General features: G+C 50.0%; 1 protein-coding gene across 4 annotated transcripts in view; it reads left to right on the top strand.

The window, feature by feature from the left end:
• Nucleotides 1–17,783, top strand: part of Wdr62 (WD repeat domain 62) — a 93,237-nt gene that overhangs the window by 33,209 nt on the left and 42,245 nt on the right. For 3 of the 4 annotated variants that reach the window (XM_078195065.1, XM_078195064.1, XM_078195061.1), the window contains exon 2: nt 7,717–7,869. In XM_078195065.1, coding sequence (XP_078051191.1) covers nt 7,786–7,869 — 84 coding nt within the window. In that variant the 5' untranslated portion in view covers nt 7,717–7,785. Of the gene's footprint in view, nt 1–7,716; nt 7,870–16,359; nt 17,054–17,783 lie in introns of those variants that run through there. The other variant, XM_078195062.1, reaches the window with a different exon arrangement.

Here is a 17,783-nt window from a genome sequence, read left to right as displayed (position 1 = left end):
TTGGCACGGCATTTTGAGAGATTCGCGGTATGGCAAGGGGTTAATTTGTTCCCCCCCCTGTAAAAATAGCCCGCGATCAACAGGAGACGCACGCACCTTCTTCCAGAGCTCCGGAACTTGGAGACTGAATCTCAGGAACGATTCCTCTTGTCCCAGTTCGCGGTTCGATTCCAATTTACGAGATCCGCGAGCCGCGATCGCATTAGTCAACGGCGGACAAAGTGCGCACACAGAGAGGATTTCGACGGGCGTAAATCTCGGCGACACGCGATTTACAATGGCGTCGTCGGCGGTGGTCGCCGTGTGCCGGCGGTGTTTCGCGCAGAGCTGGAAAACGGTGAACGGCGAACAGCGCGTCTGTCGTGGTCTGTCAGCGCCGCGGCCTGCAGTTAAATGTCGTAAAGGGAGCGTGAGAATCGTAATGACCCAGAGCGCGTCGCCGGGAAAAGTCTCGCGGACGAATTGCCGAGAACATCGTTTCACCTACGTGCGTGCGATCGCTCGCGGGATTCGCGTAATTCGAGGCATACCGTTCTCCGATCGCCAACTAGAATTACGGGGCAATTAATGACCGTTCGTCGGTCGCGGGAGCAGCCTTGGATACCTAGCCATCACCACCCGACTCAATTCCGACGAAACCTCCGGGGACCATTATCCGATGACACCGTTGTCGTTGTCGTCGTTTCTCAATTATAGCCGCGATTGTAGCGAAAAGTATTCCGAAGCGTTTCGTTTAGTAGCGCGATTTCTAGTTAGCTGAAAGTAGCGTGCGAATGTTCTCCGACTATTGTCTCCTTTATGATCTAACACCGAATCCACACTAAAAATGGCATACGCGTGTGTTGCTTCATATATGCTCGAATTTGTTAAGCTGACCGAATTCGAAGCGATTAAAAAATGGCAAAAATCTAAGGAAATTATCCATTTATTTTATTAACCCACGGTACAGAATCGAACGGCAGCGAAGAATCGAACGCTCGCCGCAGGGAAGATCGTTCAGTCCGCGAGAAAACGGGTCACCGTTTGCGCGTTGTTCAATCGCGGCGTCTTGTCCCGAAAAGGCTTCGCGAAACACCGAATAAAAGGAGGAAAAACGCGCGAGGCAGGACCGATCGGAAATCGATCAAACCGCCGGAGCACGCCTCGAATCCGGAGGAGGACTCCTCAGACTGTTCTCTGCTCGGGCGACGAGATTGGATCACGTGCCTCGATCGCGGTATCGAGCCGAAGTCGGGGGACACGATTTCTCTCCGGGCGGCGGACAATCGTTTCCTCCGCGAGCGCGTCGGCTTGCCTCCGGGAAACGGAGGAAATTGAAAAATCCGCTCGGATCCCGGCATTCCCGGCCGTGGCGCTTCCTCTTCGTGGTTCTCGTGTCTCCCGAAACTACCGTCGGCTGTTTTACATAACGATCCACGGATATTCCTCGATCGTATCGGCGTGGACTGGCGTCACCTTATCGCGTCGACGATAAAACGTGTGTCGCGTTTGCCTTCTGCTCGTTGCACCGCGGCATTCGCCGTATTTGTCCCGGTGCTCGATTCCGTATTCTGTAGCCATTCTTTCGGCTTCGTCCGAGCGGCCGACGTCGGGATTCTTGATGCGAACGCGCGTCGGTGTTTTCTGGTGTAAGAATACCTTGATCACGCGGCGTCTAACGAGGTTCTTTGTTTAATCGTTGGCGACGGCTATGGAGAAGCAGATGGAAAATTAGAGTTCGCAGTTTAGAGCTCTAGTACCTCGGTATCATATAGAGAACTTTTAATATTTACCGCTCTCTAGCATTATTATAATCAGCTGTTGATAATACAATAATCTGAAAGCGTTTCATTCGCGAACAGTTCGATTTAAGGCGAATCGATAAAGATTTCGTATAGCATCACGCGCAATTGTTTCAATACCTAAATCCTTCGTGGGCGGAACGATCAACGCGACGATCCGCCGCAGGAATCAGCGCCTCGGATAGCTCGGATTCTGCGAGAGTCGAGCGCGCGCGGCCTTCGCGTCCATCCTTGAACTCGTAACTTCGCCGGCGAACCGTGTCACCGTCGCGGAAATTTACGGGACGACCGTTTCCCGCCCACGTCCACTTTCTACGCGCATCTCCGTCATCCCCTTTCTCTGCGTCGCGACGTCGACGCGGAACGTTAACGGCGGCCATTAATGCCCGTTGCTCTTATTCCGTGCGTTGTGATTAATCGACGGGTTACCGCATCGTGGCGCATCGATTAATTACGTCGCCGACAAGGTTCGACGGGGGGGGGACAGCACACGGTGACCGGCCGGTGTGACGTGGAAGGCGACGCAAACCGAGAGGCCAGAATTTGCATTCCCTTTTTTCAATCGTCGGGCCCGCGCGCGCGCGCGCGCGATTCACGGAAAGCTTTCTCTTTCATTCAGCCCCGGCCAATTACGGGACAATGCGAAATAAATTACGTCGCGCCCGTCACGGAATTAATTCGTTCGTCCGTTAATCCGTTCGCCGTATAATTAATTAGATAATGGCACGCGCGTCGATAACGAGCACCGATGAGCCGACGCCGCGGACACGCCCGCGCTAATTAATTGCGAATCCGGAATTCTCTTTTCTGCGACGCGACAGATCTCTGTAGCCTGTTCGCGGCGAAAGGAGATCTCCGGACGCTTTTATTTTGGGACGGTCGTGAGACGGCCGTTTTTCCGAGGCGAAAAGCAGCGCGAGGGATTCGCGGGAAAAAATTCGCGAGAATCTCGCTGTTTATCGTTTTCTCTCTTAACACTTTACCGACCGGCCGTCGATTAATCGACGTTTTGTTCTCAGCGCATACCGACCGGCCGTCGATTATTCGACTTTTGTTCCACAGCGCTTACCGACCGGTCGTCGATTAATCGACTTTCGATCTTTCTGTTAGATCTGGTTAGGTTAGACTGACAAGTAGCAAGCAGCAAGCATTTTTTTTTTATTAAAGTAAAAGATTTTATTAAATTTGGTTACCCTACGATAACACGAAGCGTAAAATTTGACCAGAACTTAAGAAAAGCGCATATATTCCCGCGCGTCAATCTAGGCCGAAACCGAGCCGGTGTCTCGGACGATCTGCGGCTGAATGGGCGGTGAAAAGGGCATAGTATGTACGAACCGCTACCGGTCGGTAAAGTGTTAAATGCGAGGCAATGTCTATTATATCGAAAATGGCACCGGTCGCATAGTGGAAGTTTGACGAACTGTACGAACTCTGATAAATTTTTTTTCGAGCTATCGTTTAGCAAAGAATGAAATTTGATCTTTTATCTTCAATTGAAAAAAAGGTATACGTAGCTGCGATTTTTTTTAACGGAGTTATGGTATTTTAAAGTTACCCTCGCATCGAGGGCTCTGTTTTGTTGCTCAGAATGCAAGGGTTGATCCAAAGTGCTGTAACTTTGGCAAAAAAAATCGCAGCCGAGTTCCGTTTACTTTAAATTAAAGGGGAAAGATTGGACTTTATTCTGCCGGAAACGGCATGTTTGAAAAAAATTTTGTAAAGCCTGGGCGATTCGTCGAACTTGGCGATTTTTCATATGATATAGTCTTATATTTAAAAGGTTAATGTTAGCTTAATTTACAGATTTCGAAATTTAATTTAAATATTACTTTAAGACGATTACTGCTAGTTAAAATTAAAGCTTAAAGTGTCTACTTTAACATAATATTTTGTTCGAACCGCTACCGGTCGGTAAAGTGTTAACTCTGGCACGCGCTGCAGGCGTACGCGCACGCGTTAGCGCGCTGCCCCGCCACCTCGGCTTATCGGCCTCCTCGAGCAGCAATTCCTGTCGGAGATTAAACGCAGAGTCGTGATGCCAGGCGGGAACCGCTGTTTTCGAAAATACGAGGCGGATTCCTCCTGGTAGGACGATGGAAACGGAGGAAATCTGGAGAGATTGCTGCGGCAACAGGAAAGGAGGACCCTCGAGATCCTCCGCGCGATCCTGCGCCGCGGCTATAGAAGGAGCGAACCAACGGGGGGCATAACTTTCATCGAATCGGCGATACTCGATCCCGTCGAAATACCGTAGCCTCCTCGTCCCCTCGATTTTCGAATGTTTGGCGGAGCGCCAGGACGGAGCGGCGCGCGGGGCACACGGGTCCAGAGACACAGAGACGCGACGGGGCCAGGCCCTTCTTCCCATCGGGAGGCAGCGCGCGACATCCGATACGTATTAATGGACAAACCTCATCAACGGTCTGTTAAAGACGCGTTCAACGACGCCGCGAGCCAAACCCGTCGCCCCTGTAGCTCCTCAGCCCATAAATCCCGGGCGACAACGAACCCCGGCAAACAAGACCGGCTAAAACGCATCCGCTAAAACGCGAACCGGTAATTGGCTCGGTATGCCATCGCACGCATCCCAGGGCATCTTCCCACTACATTATCTTCTCTCTCGCTATCTACCCTCTAGCTCGCCGAAGATCTCCACGCTGGTCCGGACCTACCTTTTCCCAAATAATTTTTTTTTTTTTTTAAATTACTCTTACTATTGTAGCTCGAGCTCTAGCTCATTGCTACCTATTGTCCCATCATATTATTTAAATTTCTATTGCAAATTTTTTATATTGGGTCAATTCTCCTTTTGTTCCAAATATTCTTCGAGTAATTCGTGTCATTTGTTTATTAAAAAAAATTATTTTAAACTTCTTACTAGATTTTTCAATTCTTTGCATATTTTTTTGTAATTTTATATTATTTATTTTCACGTCTCTTAGTTTCCAAATAATTGGCCGAATTTGCCATTTCGCCGGTATATATTAGCGACACGTCGCGCCGAATCGACGGACATCGAGTCCCATCTCCGTGAACTTCCGCCGTAAGAAGTTCCACGCTGATTTCATTATCGGCCAGAGTCCGGTCGCCTTTTTTCAACGGTATCCAGCTCCCCCCTCCCCGGATTGAAATGTTTAGAATCGAAACGGTTAGGCGAAATATGGGTTAACGGAAGTCGATACGTCGATTATCGGAATCCGATGCGCCGGTCGACGGGGGGGAGCCTTTGCAGATCGCAAATTTGTTAGGCTACGGAAGCCTGGTTTCCTTATTTCGTCGAACGCAACGCTCCATCCGCCGCCCGCCGCCCGGAATTCCGGACACGGAAACCCGATTTACGGAATCCGCCGACTTTTTCTCCGGGCAAAGATACGGGCTCGCAATTAACAGTTTCGGTTCGAACGGATCGTCGTGAGTTTGCACGGTTCCGCTCGCGATGCAATTAAAAAGTCGTTAGCGGCCACGGTCGAGCGAAGTTCCATTCGGATGACGGATCAGAGATAATGACGATCGAATAATAATCGTATTCGATGGTATCGAATATAATATATATGGTATGGAATATAATATATATGGTATCGAATATAATATATATGGTATCGAATATAATATATACATGGGATTTTCTGTATCAGGGAAGGAATTCGATGGGATATCCAGCTAATTTTTGGTTGCTCTGAAAAAGAGATTTTTCCTTTTATTTCAAAGCTTTACTTTTACACTATTTACATCTACTTAAATTTTACCTGAAAAAGAGAAACGACAAATTATGTCTGTTCCCAACTCTATCTAAACTTATTAATTTTTCACTATAAACTCTTTCTCTCTATTGTGTACGTCCGTTGCGTTCTTTCTTCTGTCTTATACTTCCTTTATAAATTGCTTACAACGTCTTACCTCTACACCGGTTTCTACTTTATCCACGCTCTTGTGAGCGTGGTAAATTCAATTTAGGAAAATATATTTTCCTTACATATATATGGTATGGAATATAATATATGGTATAGCTGTATAAATTTACGTGGGCGGCGATTTTTGCGAATAATATTTTCCTCGAATAAGTAAATCATGTGCAGTGAGTACCGAATAATTTTTATTGCTATAAAATGTTCGACTGAAAGGAATTCAATGGGATAATTATGTTACTGGAATAAAATTCAGACGTCCGTCCATTGTCCCGATGGATCTTCAGAATGTTCAGTCTCGCTGGCAATTCTCATCGCGCAGAATTTAGAGATACATCTGTTTGGTGTTTAGTCGATCGCCACCCGGTAGATTCGGCGGGACAAAGTTTGTCGTCCGGTCGATCTCTCCCCGATTCTATCTCGGCGATCACCTCTGGACGGCGCGCGGCAGTCCGGCGACCATTAGCCCGCTGACAGGGCTATAAGAAACGGGGAGGTTAATATCTTGCTCTATCGATTTTCGTGTCATGCTAAACTGCTCTCTGCCGCCGGGTGGAAGCCGTATCCGTGTCCCTTCTCGCAGTCGCCTAAGCGCGAAACTTTTCTCGTGGTTCACGGTCGACGGTGTGTCGCGCGCCCGGCCGGAACACACACACCTTTCCCCGAACCCATTACGAATTCCAAACTCCTAGCTTCTCTCGGTTAAGATCGACCGGATTTCCGGTCGCGAGGCCTGCTCCCCGCTGTACCAACATTTTAATTGATCGGGAGAGCGATCCGTCTTGTTCGCCGGACTTCGAAAGTAAACTCGTCCGAGGGAACGGACAAAAAGAACGAATGATAGTTGTAGAAGCGGGGTCGCCTCGCTTTCAAAATGCATCTGCGGCGCGGTCGAACGAAGATGATATCTTCGGACACGATTGCATTTCCGCTCGCCCTTCTTTTATGTAGATTTTTGAACGAGTCGATGCTTAGTTCGTTTAGAAAAATATTCGTTCGTCTGTTTATAAACGAGAGAGTTTCGAATTGATTTAGAATGGATCCTTTCCATAAAAATATCGGCGTTTACGGTCGGTGCGGAATTAATAGGGATTATGATGGGTTTAGGGAGAAATGTGAGCGACGAATATGGCTGCGGTATTTATTGCGACGGATTCGGTGAATTCGAGCGTGGAACGCGGATAGACGAGGGCTCGGCTTAGAAAATCGGTAGCCCCGATAGCGTGGCAAGGCAAGGGCTGTTGGTCGTTGACGTAAGCCCGATAAGAATGTCACGAGCCCTGGAGGCTGCACCGGTTCGATTCGAGCCGCGATATTCTTGTCCCGGCCCCCTCGGTCCCCTTGGTTCCCCCGTGGTTCCCGTTGGTCCCCATCGGTCCCCCAGCTGCAATGCTCGGAGGCGTTGGCAAGGGAAATCGAGAGAGGCGGGGTCGACATTCGAGGAATCCTCTCGGCGAGCTATAAGCTCCCTCGTACCTGTGCCCGCGTGTGCCTGTGCCTGTACCTGTTCGCGCATTATCTTCCGTTAACTCCGCGTGCATACCGTTATCCATTCCTCGCGTTCGCAACCACCAGCTGTGCGCCGGTCTTCGAGCGCTCTCGAGGAGCTGGAATTCGCGTAGGTCTCGATCTCCCACGATCGCGAGCGAGAGCGACCGCTCTCGCACACGCGCGCACCTTTACTCTTACTTTCGCCCAACGACCCGCTATTTATTGCCAATCGAGTCGAGGATGGTGGTGACACCGTTTCCCTTTTTCTTTTTAATCCAGATTGCTTCACGGTCGTTGTCCCCTGTACTCCTGTACTCCGGCCGGTTGGCACGCTCTTTGTCCGCTTCGACTCGGTTTCGTTCTCGCCGATTCAAGGTCTCCTTTGCGCAGTCACCTTTGCACCGAATTCCCCGTTTCCCCTGTGTGTGTCCAGCTAGCTTCTAACGATTCGACTTAAACCCGAGATACATCCGATCGACTTTCACCGGCGTCGTCGTCGACTTCGATCTGACCGTGTCGCTCGTTTCTTTTTCCAGAAGATGAAGTGAGAGAGCAGAGTCTCCATCAGGGATGAAATCCTGACGAGAGAGCAGAGTCCTATCATCATGATGGAACCACCAGTCACGAGCAAGGTCCTGCGGGCTCCGAGCCTGAAGCGGGGACAGGAGAACGTCAGGATCCAGGACAGGGTGAGTAAGCCTATAATGATTTATTCTCTTAATTAGAAGCGTGCCGAATATGCGGAAAGTGGCCGGGCACGCTTCGTAAACCAATTTCGGTGTGGGTCGGTTCGATGTCTCGCTCCGAGCTTTCCGTTCCGATTAATTACCTCGCAGCGGAAAAACCACGCGGGCAGGTTTTTCTCCGGACAGGTGTTCAGACTTCGACCGTGCACGTCCCGATAGCAGCGAAAGGCTCCCGATCGGACTTCAGAAAGAGAAAAGCAGTCTCTCGGCCGAGCGTGGCGTGTCCGCCTGCTCCTGTTTCTCTCTCTCTCTCTCTCTCTTTCTCTCTCGGAACGTTTTTTTCCCGCGGAGCATGTGTCGGAGATTAGTCGATGCCGGAAGAGACCGGGGAGATACGCGGACAATCGCGGCCTAAATCATTTCTCGCAGCAGTTTACCGGGATCGGCATTCCCGTGTCGCGTATCGCCGAGGGAAAACTTTTCGGAGCAGACGTCGATACGTATCTGTTCTCCGTCGACATCGACGGGGTCCATTCGGGAGTAGAAAGCGACGAGCGATTAGGCGGACGCACGCGCCGCGTTTCGGAGCGGATCGGATCGGAAGACAATAGGCCGCGGCTCTCGCCGGATGCGCATTATGCGTCGCCGCCGATTCCGACGAGGCAACGGCCCCAGCCCCGCATTGACGTCACGCGAAATTCCTTTTTTTCTTTTTTCGAGGACCCGATCCGCTCTCGGTTTCTGCACGACAAACGCCTCGCGCCGCGCCATGGCGAGTGTGCGGGCGAAGCGGACCGCGAGCCGGCTGCATTCCGCGACGCTTTCGAAGCTTTCCGGAAAATTCATTGCTCGCTTCCACTTTCCCTCTCGCCGATGATTCTCCTCGTCGAGGGATCGGGTTACTTATCCGCGAACTGCTCCGAGCCTCCAACGGTTGCTGCGCGCTTCGTCGCCTTCTCAACCTCTTTGAGACTCGGCGCCTTCCCTTTGCCGCTTTTCGAAACATGCCTTTGAGATCATGCTCTTGGCCTCGGACGCGCACCGTGTAATCTATCGCTTGGAAATTCGTCTCCTTGCGCTACGATTCCTTTGGCACCGCGTTGATTAGCACTTATTTGTCCTCAACATTTTCGATAATAGGACCAGACGATTATTCTTTCTTTTATTGTCTTTGTGTACTTCTATTTCTAGATTTTGACACGAGAAGAATTTACCTTTATTTCGACGTAAAAGAAATTAACCCTTTTAGTGCCGGGAGCCGATATATCGGCTCGCGCCTTGTAGCGGTTTACTACTCGCATTGCGGGAGAATTCTATCTCAAAATAAATTTGTAATGCGTTATAAATGATCTAATTTCATTACAAGATAATTAAAAAAGATATTTTAATAATCGACCAGCTTTTTGAATCGTGTAAATATTGTTTCTCGTTTGGTTTTTACAAGCATTTTTCCGAACCCTTGTAAAACTGTGGAAATTCGGCCGGTTTTTTTTCGCATAGGCACCTCTATTTCGCCCGGCACTAAAAGGGTTAATAATGTTCATATTTAGTAGACCTTGCGTGAAATCTGTGTCACGAGTCTGACTCGTTATCGTAGTGGAAGGGGTTAAATAACTTTCTGCGTTCTTTGAAAAATTTGGACAAACGCGAACGGGAACGTTAGAACAAGATCCAAAAATTGGCGGACACCTACGCCCTTTATCAATCTTTTAAAAGGTAATAAAGGAAGATGTAGCTCGAGAAAGGGAAAAAGGGGAGACAAAATGAAGCAATAACGGGATACGAGCTTGGAGAAAAATGCGTAAAGTAGGGTCAACGAGGCGAACAAGGAATGTTATAAAGGAGGGTGCGAACTTTAGGGAGGATCGAGGAAAGATGAACGATGGTAGGGGGGGACGTGGTGCACACCGAGAGAACAGGTGTCTGCAAAAAATACGGTGCATCGCGAGGAGATGCAGTTCTCGATCGGGGTGGAAGTCCCATTCATTTCCACGGACACAGGCGCGCACAGACAGTCCGATACCACTTCGGCGAATAGTTCCCGAGCCGACTGTCGTCCATGGGAAGAGGACGCTCTAATCAGTCCTGCATTTCTAAGTCGGTAAGGCAGTCGACTTTAGAAATAGGAGAGTCCATAAGCTTACCGGGTCCATAAGTTAGCACGGACGAGGTATCTGTCAGGCCGGACACCGTATGGGGTTTCTCTCTCTCGTCACGTGTCCTGAAATACCGACGCAAGAATTGGGTCCTAAGTCCTATAGCCTGCGACGTTATGGCAATTCGCTAGAATCTCGTTAGCAGAGTATGACAACGCGCGCTCCCTGTTAGACGAACGTGGCACTGTTTGCAATGGAGTTGCGACTCTCTAGGCGGGTAAATTGCAAATTCAGCGGTTCCGCCACGTTCGCCGGTTTTACAGGGATTAAAGTTGGAATCGGGGAGGCGAACGCCATGGGCGAAAAGAGCCGAGCACGGGTCTATCGACGACGGGAATCGTCGGTCGCCGGAGGATTCGATATCAATGCATAATTGAAAGTTGGAGCGACGTCGCTGCATTATTAGCCGACGCTCGGGAACACCGTCGGCTAATCCATCTCGAAGGAGCTCCTCTCGATCCCAGCGATTCGGTTAGCATCGATTTCCATGGTGCCGTCGAGAGAGAGGGGTGCCGGGGAGCGTTGCCCGGAAAATTGTAAACTCGTCGGGAATTCGGCGGCCGGCTGGCCGAGACCTCGGCGAGATTCATTTGCAACGGGGAGTCGCGGAGAACAGGTGTGCGCGGGTCGCAGGTGGCGCGCGGGGGGTCGTTGACCGGGTTCGACACACTTCGGCCAGACAACCCTCTCCGCTTTTACTTTTTTCGCGGAAAGGGCCGGCGCCCGTTCTCCTCTACTGTCGTCGACCGTGTCTCCTCGTTCCCGGTCTCTCGCATTTTTACGCCGTCGCCACCGAAACTCCAACGATATCCTAAACTACGAGGAAAAACGCTAATCGCAGACACTTAACTAACTTTAACACATATAGTTCCGGTCGATATCGCGAACACCCAATCGGAAATTCCTTCTAAATGCATCTAATGCATCAAAGAAATGCAGCAAAGAAATCAACGATCCAAGAAACCTACCTCTCCTACTTTTTCTGAAGCGTTCGAATACTGTAGGTCATAGATACACGTATGTAGAAATAAAGTACAATAAAATTAGGATGATAATTACCGTGGCAGGTAAATGGAATCGGTCGAAGTACAGTTTGCGCCAGATCTTTTTACGACGACGGGGCAATTAGGCCGATTGGTCATTTGCTAAGGAATCGCGTGCAGTTTTTTTTATCGAGATCTGCAGCGGAGAGAGAGGAAAGAGGAGAGAGACGGCTGGATAATCGGACGCGACCGTCGGTGGGCAACGACTTCCTGTTTTCTGTCTAACGGTAACACGACAGACAACGCCGCCGCGCGATTCCTCCTCGGACACTCCCAGGCCGGCCGCGCGATCTTTTTGATCTGCCCGCGAATCGATTCGGTAATTTAATGCCGCGTTGTCGGGGCGAGCCTCTCTGGGTGGGGTCAGACGTCAGACACCGCGGAGTGCATCGAGTTTTATCGGCCCGGTAGCCCCCGGGGCCAAGCCGGCTCTCCATGACTCGCCGGATCGAGACGGTTTCTCTCGGTGTTGCCTCTTTTAAGACACACGTACTGTTGAAAGGTTTTGAATTAAAACTTTAGTACACACTTTATGTTTAATTCAATTTAATACTTCAGAACATTCGCGTATCCAGTAGAATAAGTGATATATAACAGAACTACAGAGAAATAATATATAATGTTAGCGGTAATCCGAGGTGGCAACCTCACGGTCCGGTTTCTGCTTTAGAACTAAAAATCCGTGGGCCTTCGTCGCCAACGGCTCACCCTCATAAAGGACCATAAAACAGTTTGCTGGGTCTGTTCTCATCTGTAGTCATCGTTGAAATTCCAACACGTACATAGCCAAACACACACAGACACTGAAGGAACTGCAATAATTATTAATATAATTATAGGAGTAATTGTTCATAGAATTTCAATATTATTACTTTTTAATAGGTTGATATTAGAAAATTTATAATTTAAAATGAAATATATAATATAAATTGTAAGAGTTGTGATTATAGATGGGGAAATTATAGTAAAATTATAAAAATAGATTAAATTATCAGCAAAAGGGGAATTAGGATCTTGAAATGATACTATTTTTTCAAGTTGCACACACACAGAGAGAGAGAGAGACCGTATTAACTGCCAATCATTTTCTTTCCTAATAACGACACGGAACTCGTTCGCCTCTCAGTTTCTCCGGTCTCCGTCAGAAAAATCCGCGGATAAATTCGTGTCGGCCGGCGGGTTGCGTAACGGACAGGAGATACGGAGCGGTGTTCCCGTGCCGCTCGGACACGAGGCCGAACGTTAGAATAATCACGGCTGCGGAGCTCTCGCGCGACCAAAACCGAGGCGAACGAAATAATTCATTCGAGCGCCGATCGCCGCGCGCGTCCGTCTTCCGCTTCCGCGATCGGAAATTGTTAGCTGCCAGCGCGAGATTCATCGCCGAGACTTGGAGCCTCTTAATCATGTATTCCGCCGGGGCGGCGGATTCGCGGAGACCGATTTGGGGAACCGTTCGAGCTCGCCGAAGATCGAACCCGTTGAACGGACGAGCGAGTTTAACCCTTTTAGTGCCGGAGAGCCGATATATCGGCCCGCGCTGCACAGGTGAAAAGTGCTTTATACTTATACCTTTGTTATTTATGTGATTTCCAATGAATATAGAAAAATTGGCGTCACTGTTTCGTTCTCGATTTCGTCCTTAATACACTGCTTTTTGAATTATGTAAATATCGCTTTTCGTTTGGTTTTTATGAGCCCTTTTCCCAAACCCTAGTTCAACCGTAAAATTTGGCAACCGTAAAATTTTTCGTCCGGCACTAAGAGGGTTAAACGGGGAGGAGAATCGTTCGTCTCGCGAACACGGGATCGCGCTTTCGTCGAATGGAGAATGAAACACCGTGGAGTTCGTCGTCGCGTGACCAGAAGCAATCCTGTTAAAAGGCTCGCCACGCGGGCGATACGCGCAAGCCCGGCCCGGCCCGGCCCGGTTCCCTATTAAAACCGCGTTACATCGGGGGAAGGGCCGCGAAAGGGCCGCCGCCGAGCAAAGGCGCGCCCCTTATTAACCATCGAGTCTAGACGCAATAACGCCTAAAAGGTTTGCAGAACCGCGCGCGTTGCGACCTCCTAGCATGCCGCTTCAATTTTTCTCACAATTTTCAAGTCGAGTCCCGCTGCGTGGGAGGATCGACGACGATCGACAACTGTGACGAAACTATGCTCGATCGGTTCGGGAAAAACGATGGATCTTCGACTCCAGCCTGTCCTTATTTTTCAATCGGGATGGAGCGATGACGCGCGATCGAGAGTGCGTCAATTGTGTATTTATGATTGTTGTTCGACGCCGAGCACCGTCCTCCCATGCAAATACCGACGGGACTCGCTCGATCCACCGACGCAATCGAATTACATCACCTTGCCCGCATCGTCGATCGTCAAATTTAGAATCGCAGGCAGCGACGTGTGCGGCATGGCGAGCCGAAATTTTTATCGGCGCGGCAGCGACTCCCACATTTTAAACGGAGATTAGCGGAGCCGGGTCTGCGCCGCTGCTTGTTAAAACAGAATAATCTGCTCGGCGAAACATTGTCGACGGCGACGGGGGAAAGTCGCGATATCGGTTTTATAGCGGCGAGATAGCGAAGGTACACAGATATCTGTGGAACGGCGCGATGGAACGGGAATCGAGGCGGAACGAGAGGCTTAATCCGGGCGACAATCCTTTCGGCTCCTTTCGGCTCTCGAGAGATCAACTTCGAAAATTATCAGGCCGATGTCTCGAAACGATCGAACCTTTTACCTACTGTTTTAGACACCCTGTTCTCGAGTCGTTTAAGTAATTAAAAGTTTAAGCGCCTGTGTCGCGTCGCGTGCGCTCGTTTGCCGAGGCTCTTCTTATCTCGCATTACCGTGACTGTTGCAAGCTCGGTGTAAGATGTCACCGGATATCACGAAAATATTGATAATTAACCCTTAATTAGGCGCACGGGGTCAGGGCCACAGGGTCACAGTAAGTATTTGCTTCTTAAAGTATATTAAAGAACTTTATTAATTACTATAGAAATCCATTAAGTTTTATTCCTTTTTGATACCACTTTCCCAATGTTTTTTTGGGGTTATTTAAGAACCCATGCGCCTAATTGGGTGATTTTCTTAATGCGCCTAATTAAGGGTTAAAACTCGTCGGTGGTATCGCTATTATAAAACGGTACACGTCGGTCGGTTCCTAGTGCTCGGTAAATTCAGCGTTAATCAACGAAGCGTCCGCGCGCTTCTGGCCGGTGGAGGAGCACGCAATCTCGATCCAATTCCGCGGTGATCTCTCCTCGTAGCCTCGGCAAATGTACTTAAACCAACAACAAACAGACTGTTGACCGAATCGTTTCGCGCTCTGTTGTCTCATCCTCGTATTATCGTGCGATAAGCCGCCGAGGAAAGTTCATTTCTCGAGCGGCCGTTCGCCGGTCGTCGGAGGCGGAGTTTACGAGCCGCTTGCTGCTGCCCGCCGCGCTTCCTACACGATTACAATGGCCGCGTTCGGATCCAGAAATTTCAGACTCGCTTTCGTAGGCTCGGCGGCGACTTTTCGGGCATGCATATTCAGCGGTTTCGGGCGTGCGCCGGTTTCGCCGGTTGCTTAGACCGTTTCAATCGGGGATCGCGATCTCGCTTTCGGTGCCTTTTACTTTCCTGCGCGGCCCCCGGGTCGCTCGGCGCCGTTGAATTTCGCGGGAACGAGCCGGCCGGGTCGCGTAACAACGCCGACGCGATTTCCATCTGGATCGATCGTGATCGGCGCGTCGATGCTTCCGAGAACAACGCGAGAAATCTGGCTTGCCTGGTTAACACTAAACGTACCGGCATTTTTCTATACCTAATCTTACCATAGAATTTTTGTCGGCAAAAAATAAGCTACGAGAAAAACGGAAAGTGGGATATTGAATGATCGGATGATATAAGAATTTACAGAAAGTCAAATGACCGACAGAAATAACAATAAATGTAAGAATAATAAATGTTAGAAAAGTAAATTTTCAAAAGGGGTCATTTGACCCCTCTTGGTACGTTTAGTGTTAAACCCTTCGCCGCACGATATTCTCCGAGATTACAGTGATCGCGACGCGTTCGTCTTCGAAGATATCTTGCGGATCGTCTTACAATTCAATGCCGAATGGTCTTTGTTCTTTTCAAAGGTATTCGACCCGTTGCACTGTAACAAGAGATCACTCTTCACAAAGATTTCATAAATAATCTACTATAAATTCGTATTGTAAGCGATCCCTAAGATGGTCGCCGGTCAGGCGGCGCACTGTTTATGTTTCCGAGATAAGGAGGTCTCTGTTTGGGTGATGAGATGGTTCATCGAGGGGAGGAGGCTCTTTTTGCCGAAGAGAAAGGGCAGTCGAGGCAGTCTTTCTTTGAGAAAGAAGCAGCCCACCTAATTCCTCACCTTGTGTCATCTACAGTATATTATTCATCCCCTCGAAATCGACAGTAAATTCGACTCCTCTGTCAGCAAAGTTCTACAGCAAAGAACAACACAGAAGATCGAGGCCGAAGAAGTGCGAGTCGACGTAGCCGCGAAAGAGATCGCAGTGCAAAGGGTTAATCGGTTAAGAGGCTTCCAAGATCGTTTCGACAATTGCTCGCCACCGGCCGTGAAGGCTGCGCCTCGCCCGCGTGGGCGGAGATTTCGTGTTCGCCGACCTTAACGATGGAGGACAAGTGGAGAGTGCCCACACGTATTACCATTCCGGCATAAACAAACGCGAGCGTTGAACGCCGCGAGAGAAAACCAAATTCTCGCGCGTGGAAAACGTTCGTACGAAGCATCAAAGGAAACGGGTCACATTCGTCGAGCGAAGCACGTAAAAATAGTTTCCCTGTCGGACAAGCGAAATCGGATTTCCAGCGTCGTGGCAGCGAATTAAAGAGGCTGAGCCACGAAACGGCCCGAGTGATCGATGCCGAAGAATAAAGGTGATTGGTCGGCCGCTGTCCAAGAAGAACGTTCGAGAAGCCGGCCGCTTTTTCTCGGCGTTCGATGGCACATTATAGACGGGATACGCTCGCGAGAGGATGCCGGGGACCGAGGATCAGGACCGGGACGGGAACGGTCCGCCGGAAGGACAAAAGGGGAATATCGAGGGGGTAAGATCGAGAATGGGGGGGATCGGAGAGGGTGGCGGAGGTCTGCCGGAGGAGGTCGGGCGCTCCTCGTGGGGCGCGTTGGCAGGTAGGATATAGCGGCTATAGCGGCTATAGTCGCGCGGCTGTCAGAGTGGGAGGTCCGCGATAGTCGGATGGACGAGCAGACCGTGGAACGTGGAACACCTCAGTTCAGAGTCGGACGTCCACCGTCGCAGTCCTTCGTGCCGCGATTTCCGTCCGGGATTTCGTCGTTGGATCGTCCGCGCGAGGATTACGCAACCGAGAGCCGGTTTTTACGCGAGTCGCAGGTGCTCACGAGCGGATCCGGACGGCTCGTCGTTAGCCGGAAAAAAAGTGTGCTAGTGCGCGTCAGAGTCGTATCTGGATCTCGATAGATCCCGACGTCGGACCGATCGAAGGAAGCCGGCAGATATTTTGCGACGTCGATGTCGAGCGCGTCTTTCTCAGCGGGATATGCACGCGCAGCGGATTCCTTAAAGAAGACCATGAAGAAGCGGCAGTGATCCGCCGGACGCGTTATTTTCCCCGGCCCTTGTCTTCGATCGAGAATGATATCGCGCGATCTCTCGATCGATCGGAGGCTGCTGCCGGCCGCAGGTTGCATCGGAACACCGAGACGCGCGGTCTCGATCGCCGTTTCGTGACCGGTCCGCTCGGGATTCGAGAGCGAAAGTGAAACGAGAACGATCGCCGACTCCAACGAATACCGGAACGGAGCCGAAGGGAACCAAAGGGTGTCGAACGGAGATGCAACGTCCCGTGACCGTGTATCTATAATAGTTTCCGCCAAAAAATCGGAGGAACATGGCTCTGAACTTGTCCAGGAACGGATCGCCCGTCGTTCGGGACAAGGAGAACATCCCGGCCTACGATGTACGTATGCTGCACGCACGCGATTCGGTTGTCCACCGATTTCTCTCGCGATTATCCTCGCCCGGCTTGGCCGCTGCACCTGCAGCGCGCCGGCTGTCCCGTGCTTCCAACGCCTCGGCTTTTTATCGGCGTCGTTCGTTTCGTTAATTTCGTTCATTAAGGACGGAAACGTTGCGGCAAGGGTGTGGCCTCCCGACGATTACCTCGGACCGACCGTTTAGCATTTTATTGTGGCTACGTACGGGTGCTCGATACGTTCCACTTTCGCGGCACGGGAGAGAATGGTTGGAATTAAAGTTAAGCGGTTCCAAACGATTGCGCAGCGATCGGTATACAGCGGTTAATAAAAGGCCTGCACGCTCTTTCAACGCGATTACTTTTCGCTTAAATAATATATAATTTTCGTTCCAATTATGATAAGCTATAGAATCCCTCTAACATCTCTGAAACGTTCGCATAGTTTGGTCCAGTTTCAGAAAAGTTATACTATTTATAAAGCCTCGACGGTACTTTTATCGTTCGCTGTACATTGCGAATTCTCGCGACCTTCTTTCGACAGTGAGGGATTCGACTGGCATTCGGAAGTCTGGCCGGTGAAAAGTATTTCCATGGGAGGGAAATTAGCGGCGCATTGAATTCGACGGGAAGAGGTTGAATAATAGGTGCTTCCCATGATTGTGCGGATCGTTTACCTCGATCTCGGGTTAACGCAGCCGGGGGGTTCCAGGAT

This window comes from Augochlora pura, chromosome 11 (genome assembly GCF_028453695.1).
Source record: "Augochlora pura isolate Apur16 chromosome 11, APUR_v2.2.1, whole genome shotgun sequence".
Taxonomy (NCBI): Eukaryota; Metazoa; Arthropoda; class Insecta; order Hymenoptera; family Halictidae; genus Augochlora; species Augochlora pura.
This window is presented reverse-complemented; position numbering and strand designations above follow the sequence as displayed.